General features: G+C 47.1%; 1 protein-coding gene across 3 annotated transcripts in view; it reads left to right on the forward strand.

Annotated features, from left to right (window-relative positions):
• The window catches only part of Itga9 (integrin subunit alpha 9), a 314,925-nt gene that overhangs the window by 54,909 nt on the left and 246,100 nt on the right, over positions 1-13,916 (forward strand). For all 3 annotated transcript variants that reach the window (XM_052723820.1, XM_052723809.1, XM_052723831.1), the window contains 5 exons: positions 842-927; positions 3,594-3,662; positions 8,439-8,576; positions 11,508-11,613; positions 12,719-12,813. In XM_052723820.1, the coding sequence (XP_052579780.1) occupies positions 842-927; positions 3,594-3,662; positions 8,439-8,576; positions 11,508-11,613; positions 12,719-12,813 (494 nt within the window). The remainder of the gene's footprint in view (positions 1-841; positions 928-3,593; positions 3,663-8,438; positions 8,577-11,507; positions 11,614-12,718; positions 12,814-13,916) is intronic.

Consider the following 13,916-nt stretch of genomic DNA (forward strand, 5'->3'; position numbering starts at 1 on the left):
ATATGCAAAAAAAGAATATTGAAATATTTTGCAGTATTAGGAATTGAACCCAGGGCTTTTTTTTTTTTTTTTTTTTTTTTTTTTTTTTTTTTTTTTTTTGGTTTTTCGAGACAGGGTTTCTCTGTGCAGCTTTGCGCCTTTCCTGGATCTCGCACTGCAGACCAGGCTGGCCTCGAACTCACAGAGATCCGCCTGTCTCTGCCTCCCGAGTGCTGGGATTAAAGGCGTGCGCCACCACCGCCCGGCTGAACCCAGGGCTTTATGCATACCAAGCAATCCCTCTACCATTGAGCTGAATCCCTAGCCCTATGTTTAGTTTCTTGACCTGGATGGGGTTGTACCCCTAAGGATGTGTATTCTCATTCATGAAGCTGTGCCATTAGAATTGTGCTCATTAGTGAAGTTGTATTCATTCATGAAGTTGTGTCATTAGAATTGTGCTCATTCATGAAGTTGTACATTTTTGTGTGGACTGTGTCATTAGAATTGTGCTCATTCATGAAGTTTTATGTTTTTTTTATATGGACTGTGTCATTAGAATTGTATTTCCCCAAAGTAAGAAACACACAGAGTATTTAGCACCCTACTTGTTCCATAGGGGACAATCAGAAGGTACTGCCCTCACAGTGTCCTGTGAGCATGCACTTTTACGAGACAAGCTATTTAATATAAAGAGATTGACAGCTGCCACTTGTCTTCCAGAAGGGTTTATGTCCCAACAATAACTAGAGCATACTGTCTGGATAGAATACTACCAAAGAAATGTTTTCTTCTGCTGCGTAGTTTTTCTTATATGACCTCCTTCTCAAGCATGTCCTTGATTTCTACCCATCCTGTTCAGGCTATGCAGTGACCGCTGGCCACTTCTCTCATCCATCCATCACTGATGTGGTAGGAGGTGCCCCACAGGATGAAGGCATTGGAAAGGTGAGGAGAAAAGCCTGAGGCATGACATAATACCAGGCAGTGGACGGGAGCGTGCTGCCCTGTAGAGGCTTTCCAGTGTGTTTTGTTCCGGTGGCCGAAGAGTAAGTAACAGACTGATGGGGAATCCTCCCCTCTGACTGTCTCCTTCTGGTCACTAGGAGGGTTCACCTTGGAAGCTTAGAGCACTTGCAACTGACATTGTGTGTGATTTTAAAGACTATCCTTGACATCATGGTACCCTCCAGAGGAAGAGCATCCAATCTGGTCCTAATTCAAATACCTCCACCTTCCCAAGCAACTCTGACCTGATGAAATCAGATCTCATCTTCAATGTCTTCAGAGCTTTATAATGCCTGATTTTCATTGGTTTCCCTGATGTTTCAGAAAACAAAACAAAACAAAAATCCATTGTGTTCTCAAGACTAGTGTTACCAGGGGTAGCCTGGGAACATGTAGATCTGACTTTCTCTAGCGTAGCTGCCAAGAAGGTAGGGGACACCCCGTAGTCCAGGGCACTCTGAGACTCTCTAGGAATCATGGCCTCTAAGGGCCTGATAAGGGGAACTGTGGCTGTGGGCAGCGTCACGGTTCAGGCATTCCCGCGCAGGAGATCCACATTTATCTCACTGGCTGTACTCATTACTCCTCATTGCTGTGGCTAAATGCCTGTCAGAAAGCAATTTAGGGAAAGCAGAATTTATTATGACTCAGAGTCCGAGGAGATAGACTCTGTCACTACGCAGAAGGTGTGGTGGTAGAAAGGAAGCTCCCACACTCCAGAAGCAGAGCATTAACCTCAAGGCCTGCCCCCATGGACCTTCCAAGAGGCCCCTCCTCGCAACCCTCCCCAACAGTGATGCCAGCTGAGAACCAGGTGTTTAAACACATGAGCCTATGGGGACAGTTCACATTCAAACCACAGTACTGGGAAAAGCTGAACAGTGGTGTACATTTTGGGCCCATAGTCCCAAGGGTAGAGCAGTGTTCATGTCTGACCATATCTTCTGTGGTTCAGAGCAGTGGAATCCTGAGTTCTGGAACCCACACCCTGGTTAATGAGCACCTTGAGCCGAGAAGTCAGAGCCCAGAAGGCGTCAGCTGACAGGGCTTGTCAGTCCTTCTCATGAGGCCATCTCACTGGACCATCTTGGGCAGCAGGCAGCACTCACTGCTTGTGTTTCAGGAGTAGGATGCTGTGGAGAGAGCTCCTTTGAAAACGAAACCAAATAAACCAGGGCTCTGAGGTGAGGCAGAGACTGTTGGGGATTGCACAGCTGAACTCTGGTAACTTCTGCCAAGAACTGGCTCTTTCTGAGTCACATGAATTTCTCTGTATAGTGGAAGAAAAAAACCACAGTGATGATGGCGCCGCCTGGAGAGGAAGCAGGGCCACCAGACTTCTCCACTGTGACCTTTAGGGTCTGGGTCCTTTCACTCCTGGCGTGAGAACACCAAGGCCTTCACACCAGCATGGCTGCTCCTTAGCCCAGGAAAGGGCCCTCTACCCTGGTTCTCATCAGCTCATCTACACTTACTGTGTAACCAGAGCGCCAGGAGGGATGGCTCAGAGATTCAGAGGGCTGGCTGCCCTTGTCGAGGACTAAGATTTAGTTCCCAGCACCCACGTCAAGCAGCTCACAGCCACCTGTAACTCCAGCTCCAGGAGATCTGAAGCCTTCTTCTGGACTCTCAACACATCACACACACACACACACACACACACACACACACACACACACACACACACACACACAAGAAAGGGGAGGGAGAGGGAGCACAGAAATAATTTTTGAAGATGTAATGATGAGGGGCTGGAAAGATGGTTCAGTGGTTAAGAACTGCTCTTGCAGAGGACCTGGTTTGGTTCCCAGCACCCACATGGTGGCTAACAGCTATCTGTAACTCCAGTTCTGGTGTGTGTGTGTGTGTGTGTGTGTGTGTGTGTGTGTGTGTGTGTGTGTGTGTATGTGTGTGTTTGTGTATGTGTGTGTGTGTGTGTGTGTGTGTGTGTGTGTGTGTGTGTGAAATGCCTTCTTCTGACCTCTGTGGGCACCAGGCATACAATATGGTGCACATACATACATGTTGGCAAAACACTCATATACAAAAAATAAAATCAATAAATCTCTTAAAAAAGAACAAATCAGACATCAACGAATTCATAGTGCTAAGGGCTCTGAAAAAAAATCCCACCATAAAGGAATTTATTTAATGTTTCATTGCTTATTTCCCCAAACGAATCCCATGTTTGTCCACACAGATTCCACAGTTCTAACTACTATGTGGAATCACGTTGGAGAGGTTATCCCAGTGCTCACCTTTACCGCCTTGTCTTAGGTTGTGACATCCACTAAAGCTCTAACTCCCAGGACTGAAGGAGTTAATTTAAAGAGAAAGACCACCTATCTCCCGGGAGTTGAACCACTCAGTTCTAATTGAGGAGTTCTTCAGGGCCCTTCTGTGCACGAACCATGGGTTCAGGAGCTGTGGGAGATCCTCTCCACCCCAGGATTGACACTTTGGTTTGGGAGTTGCCAAGAGCTCTGTCAGCAATTCTGTTATCCTTCACCGGTGTCCACACACCTGCGAGAGACAACAGGAAGACAGAGATAAGCATCTCTAGTCAGTGCTCCGTCCTGACGAGGCTGTTTGTTTTCATTCCATAGGTTTATATATTTAGAGCTGACCGAAGATCAGGGACCTTAATGAAGATTTTTCAGGCATCAGGAAAAAAGGTGAGTTTTTGATGTGGTTCATATGGGAGGCAGTTCCTTTCGAGGATGTGTATAACCTGAGGGTGTAGTTTGTACACATTTGTACTAAGTTACAGATTTGTTTTCAAAGGTGTCACAATCCAGGTGCTGCATCCAAATGATGTGAGCCGTCTGTCTGTCCGTCCCTCCCTTCACTTTTGTCTTCCTCTAGCTGTCTCATGCATGTACAATCCAATCCAACCCAGAAAGATCAGCTACTGATCATTGTCCTTGTCTGATCTGCCTGATGCCACCTCCTCTTCCCATGTCCTTGACCCCTGACTGTCACTGCCAGGGGAAGTGCTATCACATAAAGAAAATTCAAATGAAACCCACCTTAGTTCATGTACAGGGATGTTCAACCCACAACCTATCAGCCGTGTGTACCACAAGATAGCCAGTCCAGCACAAAATTATAAAGTTCCTTAAACACTATGAGGGGTGTGTGTGTGTGTGTGTGTGTGTGTGTGTGTGTGTGTGTGTGTGTAATTATTTATTTCAAGTAATGGCTTTGTATCTCAATGTTCTTAGATGGGTGAGAAACAAATAACCACAACGCCATTTCTGAAGGCTGTCTTGGAAAAGGGTTATATGCCGCCCTAGCCCTACCACACTCATCTCATCTCCCCCCCCCCTCCCGTTTTCTGGAAGTTTCCACTGTAATCCATGAGATTCAGTCAGTAGAATGGTTGGGTGATTCATTCACATCCTTTTCTAGGGCTTCCCTCTCCTGCCTGTGTTTTTCTGGCTCAGATCATCAGGACAGTGTGGCTGAGCTTTGTGGCTCAGTGGATATGGTAGAGGCTAGGAGGATAGGGGGATCATGGAAGCCATTGGAGGCCTTAGTGGGTTCTGGAACAAAGCTAAGGATGCATGGAATGTGGGAGGGGAGAGCAGCCAGGAGGTTTTGCCCACAGTTTCCCTGAGACAAGGGGAAAACAATGATTGTTCCTTCCTGGCCAGCTTCCCCTGGGTCCCGCTTCATTCCCACTCGGCCTTGTTCTTGCTACACAGCAGTCTGGGAACGTTCCATGTTGTTCCAACAGTGAACGGTGTTCACTATTCCAAAGATCCCACTTACACATAGTAGTTATATTTTTCTTATGGTTGCAATTTTAACAACCTTAATATGTACACTTAGTGTATAATGATCATAACCTTTACATGAAAAAAAAAAAGGTACCCACAAACTTGGCTTTGCTTTTAGCTCTCGGAAGTGTGCTGGCATGTGTTATTTTAACATTTCCCAAACCCCAAAGCATTAGCATGAGAAAGTAACAGTGAAAAATTTGCAAAACAAGTTTTCTAAGCAACTCTAAAGTTAGAAAAGAAATAGCTATATACTAGTTGTGATATATAAAACAGAGAGAGCCCCCCAAACAAGTGACTGTCTTATGATAAATGGATGATTGTGTCCGTTTTGGGTGATATGCCTACAAATCAAGGTGTGAGCATTGTTTCAGAGTGCTTGAAGAACTGGACCCTGCCCCCTGCTGTTTCCTGAGTGTCCTTCTGTTGTCAATCTGCCTGCAGCTTCTCTTCTCTGCCCAAAGCCTCTAGGTTTGGAGAGGGGCTTCCATGACCAATTGTGTCGAAAGGAGTGAGGTTTGGGGGATGATTTGAGACTTGGTGCTGTCAGGGGAAATCATGCAGCCCTTGAGAACCTTGTCTAAGCTGCCTGAGGAATCAGTGCATTGAGTTCTAGGACAGACACACATCTGTTTGAATGGCCTCAATGTGATAGGGTGAGTCAGGTTCTTCCATGCAGAGACTGCAGGGCCAAGGTGCTTTACCGGAGCTGCACAGCCACCTTCCTAATTCTCCCCCTCCTTCCTCCCATTCTTCCATGCTCCCTCCCTCCCTTCTGTGTGTGTGTGTGTGTGTGTGTGTGTGTGTGTGTGTGTGTGTGTGTGTGTGTGTGTGTGTGGTCATGTGGATATACACATGTGTGTGCATGCTGGTGTACATGCATGTATATGTGTGCTTATGGAGACCAGAGGCTGATGTCTGGTGTGTACCTCAGTCACTCTCTCTCTCTTTTATTTTTGAGAGAGGCCCTCAGTTGGGCTGGCTAGGCTGTGAACTTCCTCAGCACCAGGATTATAGATGCTCACACTCAGGTCCTCATACCTACACAGTAGGTACTTTACTGCCTGAGGCGTCTTCCGGGACCCCATCATTTCTTTCGGGCTCTTCTCTGCAGAGCCATTGCCCTGCTCTGGAGTTACCCCTAAATCATCTACACCCCATGCCCTGTGGCCTTCACTGTCCTCTCTCAGCATCTCCAGTTACCACGTGCTCACCATCATCCATCCGACCTTGACATAGGCCTGTCCCTTCGTAGACATCTGCTTATTGCTAGAAGATATTCTCAGCTTCTCCATTATCTTAGAGGGGGAGGACATGACCCCCTGGGCTTCTAAAGGGTGTCTCTAGCTTTGCCCTTTTGTCCAGGGCTACACACACACAGAAGGTTCCAACTCAGAGAGCCACCCATTTACTTCTGCTTTTCTTTGCCTCCACCTTGGTTCAAATTGTCTAGTATCCTGGCTCCCTTTCAGGAAGAAAGAAAACCATAAACAATGACCAAAAAAAAAAAAAAAAAAAAAGAGAAAAGAAAAAAAGAAAAGTGGTCTGCTCTTTATTGAGTGACACCTTACGACAGTAGGCACAAGATCATTACTAAGTTTGTGGTTCAGACATAAATACAGACATAGACACACTCGGATTGCCAGTTAAGGAGCTCTGGGTCCAAAGTATGTCCTTGACATGTTGAAGTGTCATTGACTTACCTCAGTGGGTGAAATGTCTGCATATAAAAAACTTGGAGGATTTTAGATTGAACATCCATGAAGACACCAAGCTAAATGGCCTGCTTCGGTTAAGCCAATCACCCCCTGGGGCTCAGCCCAAGAGAACAGCTGTTGGTTCTGCCCTTCTATCCTTGCCTGGGTTTCTAAGCAACCTTCCCAAGTCCTCCAGGGCTAGTGTTAACTGCAGGAAGTAGGTTGGAGCTCTCTCCACCTCTCTCAAACTCCCCAAGGTCAGCTGCCAACAGGTCTCACAAGTACAAGAAAATTCCAGACCCTTCCATTTGAAAGCATTTACTTAAAACAATATTGCATGTTCTCTTTTCTTTTTGTTAGAAGTTTCATACCTACAACCCTTTAGGGCAGACACAGCTTGCATGCTTAGGGCATGCACAGTAGTTGCTTATTTACTTATTTATCACAGAACTGAATATTAACCTAGGGTCTCTTGACTTGCTGGGCAAAGCTCTCTATACTTAGCTATATCCTTAGCTCTTTTGTAACTTTTACTTAAAGATTTTTTTTAAACGACATGTCCATGTGTGTGGGCATGTGCACGTGAGTGCAGTACCCATGTGAACCAGTGATGTGACATGCCCCTGGAGCTGGAGGCGCTTGTGAGCTGCTCAGTGTGGGTGCAGGGAGCAGAACTCAGGATCTCTGCAAGAATAGCATAGGCTCTTAACCACTGAGCCATCTCTCCAGTAAAAAAAAAAAATCTACTTTTACTTTAGAGGAAGGATCTCACTAAGTTTGCCAGGCTGGCCTTGAACTTGGGGTACTCTTATATCAGCCCTCTGAGTAGCTGGGGTTACAGGTCTCCAATCCCATAGCAATTGGTCTTTTAAAAAAATGAACATGTTGTCAGCATTTGGAATAGGTACTGAAAGTCAAAATGTAGATGGTCTTTTGGAAATGGAAAAGCTGATGTGCTGGGAGCCGGCTCTCCTGGTGATGTGAGCCACAGCAGGGTAGGGTTACTCCTTCAGCTCGGCCCGTGGGCTCCACCAATCACTCTCATGACTTAGACACACAACTCAGACACCACCTGTAAGCACACTTGAGGTGCCTGTTTCATCCTGGCAAAAGGCTGGGTCTTTGGTCTTTGTGTTTAAGATGGTGTGTTTAAAATAACAGATACTGGGTCGAGGGAGAGGGCTTAGTTACAGAGTCCTTGTACAGGTATGAGGACCTGAGTGTGATCCTTGGATCTTCAGACTGCACATGAAAAAGCCCAGGGTGGTGGCATGCTCTTGTAACCTCAGCACTTGGGAGGTGGAAATGTGCATATGTACCAGCACAAGTGTACTTGCACACATATGTGCCTGCACTCATATGAACAGGCACATACATGAACATGCACACCACATACACACACACACACACACAGAGAGAGAGAGAGAGAGAGAGAGAGAGAGAGAGAGAGAGAGAGAGAGAGAGAGAATAATAAAGCAGCAGGTACTGATTTCACTCTGATTCAAGGAGATCCAGTATAAACTGGCCCTATTTCCCCATCTGTCAAACCTGATGGAATGTGAGTTACATGTTCTTCTGTCCTGCCAGCTCATGCCCCATCCCTTACTCTGTGCGAGGCTGGGGAGGATATGTGCCCCATGTCATATTCTCCTACCTGCTTGTGTTGTGAGACTTCATATCCCTCCTTGCTATGCCTTGTCAAATGTCTGGCATATGGAGCACATATATAAACATAGTGTCTCGTTCCCAGGGGACTGTCCCTTTACCTGCCCTGATCAGGCTCTAGGAAAGGGGTCTGTAAGATGACTAGCTTTGGTGTCTTATTGACTGGAAAGTCCACAGGAGTTGGGTATGTCACTATTTGCTCAGCTGACACAACTTCTGAGGCGCTGGGGACATGTGCTGATGAAGAGGGGCCTTGGGGGTTAAGGACAGCCTCTGAACACGTTGTTGTGATTGGACTTGGTTGCAGATGGGCTCTTACTTCGGCTCCTCCTTGTGCGCAGTTGACCTGAACATGGATGGCCTCTCTGACCTGCTCGTGGGGGCCCCCATGTTTTCTGAGATCAGAGATGAAGGGCAGGTTACTGTCTACCTCAACAAAGGAAATGTGAGTACAGTATGGGTCAATGAGGAGGTGGGTATTAGGGAGGGACAACTGTCCAGTCATAGTGACTAGCCCACTGGATCCTGCTGGAAGTAGATTGCACATTGGGCCATGTTACCCAGAGGAGATGAAGACGTGGGTCCTGAATGAAAAGGCTTAATGATCCATTAATGGACAGTTGTATACAGTGCAGGACCCAGGGAGAAGCTTAATGGCTGTTGGGTGCTGTGTGTGGCTTTTCCTGCTTTCTCAAAGTGATGTCAGTGGTAGTAATGGTCTCCATTTTTCAGATGAAATAAACCAAGGGTCAGAAGATTAACTCACTTGTCTGAAATCTCACAGCTGAAAAGTAGAGAGGCTGGGATTTGACCTCAGAAAGTTGGCTTTATCTCGAGGCTCTGCCACCTCTCTGAGAATTTATGTGCATCTTTCTGGAGAGACAGGGATAGGATGTTGGCGAGGAATCTTGAGGAAGGAGTAGGAATTGAGTGGAAAGGTGGACTGGACTGGGCAGAGCTCCCAACAGAAAGATGCATGTGGGCCGAGTGGTGAAGTAGCAGGACCCTTGCCTAGTTCAGCACAGAGTCTGTGCTGGGAGAGATGGGAGCAAAGGAGCCTCCCCTACCTAGTTCAGCACGGAGTCTGTGTTGGGAGAGATAGGGGCAAAGGAGCCTCCCCTACCTAGTTCGGCGTGGAGTCCATGCTGGGTACCAGATGATAAACTGGCCAAGGGCTATAAGCACAGGGTCCCTTATTCTGTAGAATCATAAAGGGGAGAGACAGGCACAAAGGTGCCTCTTCCTCCTCTGCAGCTGGTGGAGGTGGGTGGATGGGACCTTGGGAAGAGGGCAGGGCAGTATCCAGTAGAGGCAGGGGACCCATGAGAAAGAAGACCCCAAGTGTTCACACACTGGCCGCACCCCATCTGACGCGCCTCACTGCTATATGGCTACACTCTGTACCAGGGTAGTCTCGTTTCTGTGGCACCACAGCCCACCTGGGTAGTGATCGTATGGCACTGTAGAGGAGTGGAGATAATAGAGTAGGTAGCCTGAGCTTGAATCTAAACCCGCCAAATCTTATGTGAAAAATGAACAAGTAGCTTGAAATTGATCATTTCTTCCTCTACAAAGCAGGAGGTGTCATGTGGTCTAAGCAAGATGACCATACAGTCCAGGGGTGGATATACACAGAGGGACTTGGGGTTTCCCCGTCACACTAGCAGGAAGAATTACAGAACTGGCCATCTGTGACCAAGAGTGCTTGGATTTAACCAGCCACAGACTGAACGAACACATGGGGATAAAAAACATAGTTCCTACTGAACATGTTTAGACTGTTTCCTTGCCATTCTTCCCTGAATGACATAATGTAAAACATTTTTGCATATCATTTGCATCGTATTAGACATTGTAAGTAATCTAGACATGGTTAAAGGTTAGGGAGGGCAGCTATAGGTTCTACGCAAATACTGCACTGTTTTATATAAGGAATTTAGACATCTGAAGTTTTAGTATGCTAGGGGTCCGGGCACCAATACTCCCAGACACCAAGGGTCAACCTTCTGTGTTTTGGGGTGGGGTCTCACCAATTAAATAAATCAAATCATCAGATCTTTATGTATTTTTTCAAGCTTCAAGTTCTGTTTATAGCAACAGAAATTTAGTCACAATGAAAGCCAGACCCTGGCATGGTGGACTGTGGGTGTATGTAGGTCCAAAATGCTCTACACCAGGGAAGATTTAAAGATTCTTAAGCCTGCAGATGTCAGGTGTCTCAGTGTCCTGGTATTTGTATGCCAGTGATTCATGGGGACCATGGGCACTCTGGAATGGCTTCTGCTGCCATATGCACCATTGCCCAGAAATCTCAAAGCTGAGCCACATGTGATGCACCTCTGACCACAGGTGCCACTGGGCAGAGACCAGGACCCTCTGACAAGATCGCTGATGCGTACTCTGTGCAAAACAACCAAAAGGCACAAGAGAAGGAAAAATGAGAAGTGTGCACTCCTTTTGTTACCAGACTCTAAGGTTCCTGCCCCTCACCTCTCTACAAAAACCAGGCAGAAATTTGAGGAAGGAAATAGATTTGTTCAGGCCAGCCCTGAGGAAGGCAGGAGACTTCTTAATCTCAAATTGACATCCTGGGGTGGGAGGCTCAAGAGTGCAAAGGTTACAGCAGGCTGTGCTGGGGAGGGCCTGCCTCCCTGAGCCTATCTCCTCTCTTCCTGAACTGGACCTAGGACCTTGGTCCTGGACCATCCTAAGCATTTTTTTTTTTTTTTAGACAAACACAGTCAGGTCATCTGTGCTGAGGAGAGGAGGCCCCCAGGGACCCCCTCCTTACAATTTAGAAAACCTTGGGAAAAGGCTGGGAAGTTTAAAGTCAGATGAGAAGTCAGGGAGGGGGTAAAGGTGACCATTTCTTACTCTGTTGCACCTTAAAACAGTGTTGGGCTAGGTGTGGCGGCTCACGCCTTTAATCCTAGCATTCAAACGGCAGAGGCAGGAGAATCTCTATGAATCTGAGGACAGCCTGATCTATATAGAGAATAACCAGAGCTACATAGTGAGACCTTGCCTCAAAGAAAACAAGAACACACTTTTGGGGAAGAGTTAGGCTACAAGGAGAGCAGAGAGGAAGGACACTGGGGACAGGGAGAGGGAAGGCTCACCTGTTCAAATTTGGCCAGATGACCTTCAGTCCTTGGTTTACCTGCTACTTATTGTCTTTCTCCTAAGACATATCTCGGGCTATTTGTAGACTCTCTCATTGCATGGGTCTTTGCTATGAGGAAAGACATTTGGGGTCTGTGGCCATCTGTTTCCTGTCCACGGTTGTGCCCTAAGAGGGTGGTGTTCTGAGTTCCGAGTTTTCACTGTGCTTTTCGGCCCCCTCCTTCTTTCCCTCCACCTCCATCCTGTTTCCCAGGGAGCCCTTGAGGAACAGTTGTCCCTGACCGGAGATGGTGCCTACAATGCACACTTTGGGGAGAGCATTGCCAGCCTGAGTGATCTTGATGATGACGGGTTCCCAGGTGAGTAGAGCCTCTCGGGGGGCCCGGGGGCCCTCCAGGTGCAGCAGCTTGTCAGGCTCTAATGTTGTCCCTTGTTTGTGACTGGATTCCCCATTCTACCCCTAAAGGCACACCAACTCCCATGGGGGGAAAGGGCAACTCTTAGAGCTGGACTGGGCACCAGAATGTCACGTCTGCACAATCCATTCCCATCTGCTCCGTACTCTGTGCTATGTGCTTGCAGTGGTCTCTGGGGCTGGTCCACGGGGGCTTCTTCCCATCACAAAATGCTTGCCTCTGCATCTGGGTGCTCTGTCATGTTGTTGGGGAAGTGACTAAGGAGAGAATTAGATATTTTCTCCCCTGATAATGTCAGCCTGGTTGAGTATGTGTGCATCAGAAGAATGGGTGGTATATGTACCTAATGCCTATTTCTTCTTGGACAATGGTACTCTCCACGGCCTCTTTTCTCTCTGGTCTTTGTAAAATCTCTTTCCCTTATTGTATGTAGAGTGTACAAACCTTAGGAGCCGCTTCTGCAGGGTTGGAATGTGGCTCTTGCTTAGGCCAGATATGCTTCAGTACTTCACACCATTGGCCACAGATGGCTTCATTCAGTGAGAGGACTGTCATCTTGAGGTCATGGGAATACGTACCCCTGACCCTTGACCTCACATTAGCAGACAGACACATGACTTATTAGAAGACAAGAGAGAAAGGGAAGGAAGACTGAGGCTTTGTTCCAAGAGCTGTCATCTGTGGAAATAATGTTGGTGTGCGTGTGAAATGAATGTCACTTTATCTGCTTCCTTCACCTAAAATAAAGTTGACATTTCATCTGCACACTAGCGCACTCTGGCAGGCAGGTTAGGATGGGTTGTCTTCATTTGTGTTGCTTTTATGGATTACTTCAGTGTCCTTGTCTCTGAGGATGAGGAGAGACACTTTCCTGGAGTAAATTCTTCTCAGCTTTTCAATGTTAGGAGACCGTTTGCCTGGTTAAATGTTCGAGTAATGAACAGTGGAGAAGTCCTGAAACCAGGGAATTCAGACATGGTGACTGGAGTTAAGGAAGCCACACTGATCTCACGCCATGTGGCCTTTCTAATTAGCTGTCTCCCCTCAGATGTCGCTGTCGGTGCACCTAAGGAGGATGACTTTGCTGGAGCAGTCTACATCTATCATGGTGATGCCGATGGGATTGTCCCCCAGTACTCAATGGTAAGTGGTGGGAGGAGCCTACTCACATTCAAGGATACATCCTGCACACACACACACACACACAAAATCTGAATTCTTTTTTCAGATATTTTGTTATTTTTTAATTGCTTGTATGTATGTGGAGGGGGTATTGTGCACATGTGTGCAATGCCTTCAGAGGTCAGAAGAGGGTGTTGGATTCTCTGGAACTGGAGTTACAGGAGGTTGTGAGCAGATGCGGTGCTGGGAACTGAATTTCTGCAACTCCTAACTTCCATCTATCTCTCCATCTCCAACATCAAGTTCTCTTCTAGAGTTAGAACTATTTAAGAAACATTTACTTTTACATTTGTTTATTTTAGCGTGTGTGTGTGTGTGTGATTGTGACGTGTAGGCACACTCTCATGCACGTGGAGGTCAGAGGACAGCTTGTAGGAGACAGTTTTCTTCTTCCACCATGTGAGTTCCAGGGACTGAATTCAGGGGAGTCAGGTTTTGTGACAAGCACCCTGCCTGCTGAGCCATTGCTGATCCCCCAGCCACTTATTTAAAAAGAGATGCAACCTCCTTTTTCATTGACATCCCTCCCTGTCAAACCACCTGCGTATGAAGCCAGTGGAATTACTATTTTTTTTTAGCTTTTCTAACTGTTTTTGGACAGTGTTGTGAGTAGCCTAGGCCAGTCTCAAACTTACTAGGTAGTTCAGGATGTCCTTGAACTTCTGACCCTCCTGCTTTCATCTCCAAAGTGCTGGGGTCCCCAGTGTAGGCCACGATATTCCACTCTACGTGGTGTTAGGGATCAAACCCAGGGCTTTGTTTATGCTTGGCAAACATATTCCACCAGCTGAGCCACACCCTCAGGCCTCTGGGGAGCATGCTTTACTAGGGACACAGGGCTCCACAGAGGAGGGCCTGAGAGTCGACATGGGCTATTGTCAGACTTGGCTTCGAGAGCTAATCAAAGCTCAGGTTTCACATCCCGGACTTGGGAACGTGGAAGTGGCAAGTTTTTGCCTCGTAAGCACAGTGCTCACTCAATCTTGCTGATGGTATCAAGCCCAACCCATGGGAAAAAAGGAAGTCAGGCGCTCGGCAGAAGCTGGGTCAGGATACTAGTGGAC

Source organism: Peromyscus californicus, unplaced genomic scaffold (assembly GCF_007827085.1).
Source record: "Peromyscus californicus insignis strain IS unplaced genomic scaffold, ASM782708v3 Scaffold_11__1_contigs__length_118956290, whole genome shotgun sequence".
In the NCBI taxonomy this organism is placed as follows: Eukaryota; Metazoa; Chordata; class Mammalia; order Rodentia; family Cricetidae; genus Peromyscus; species Peromyscus californicus.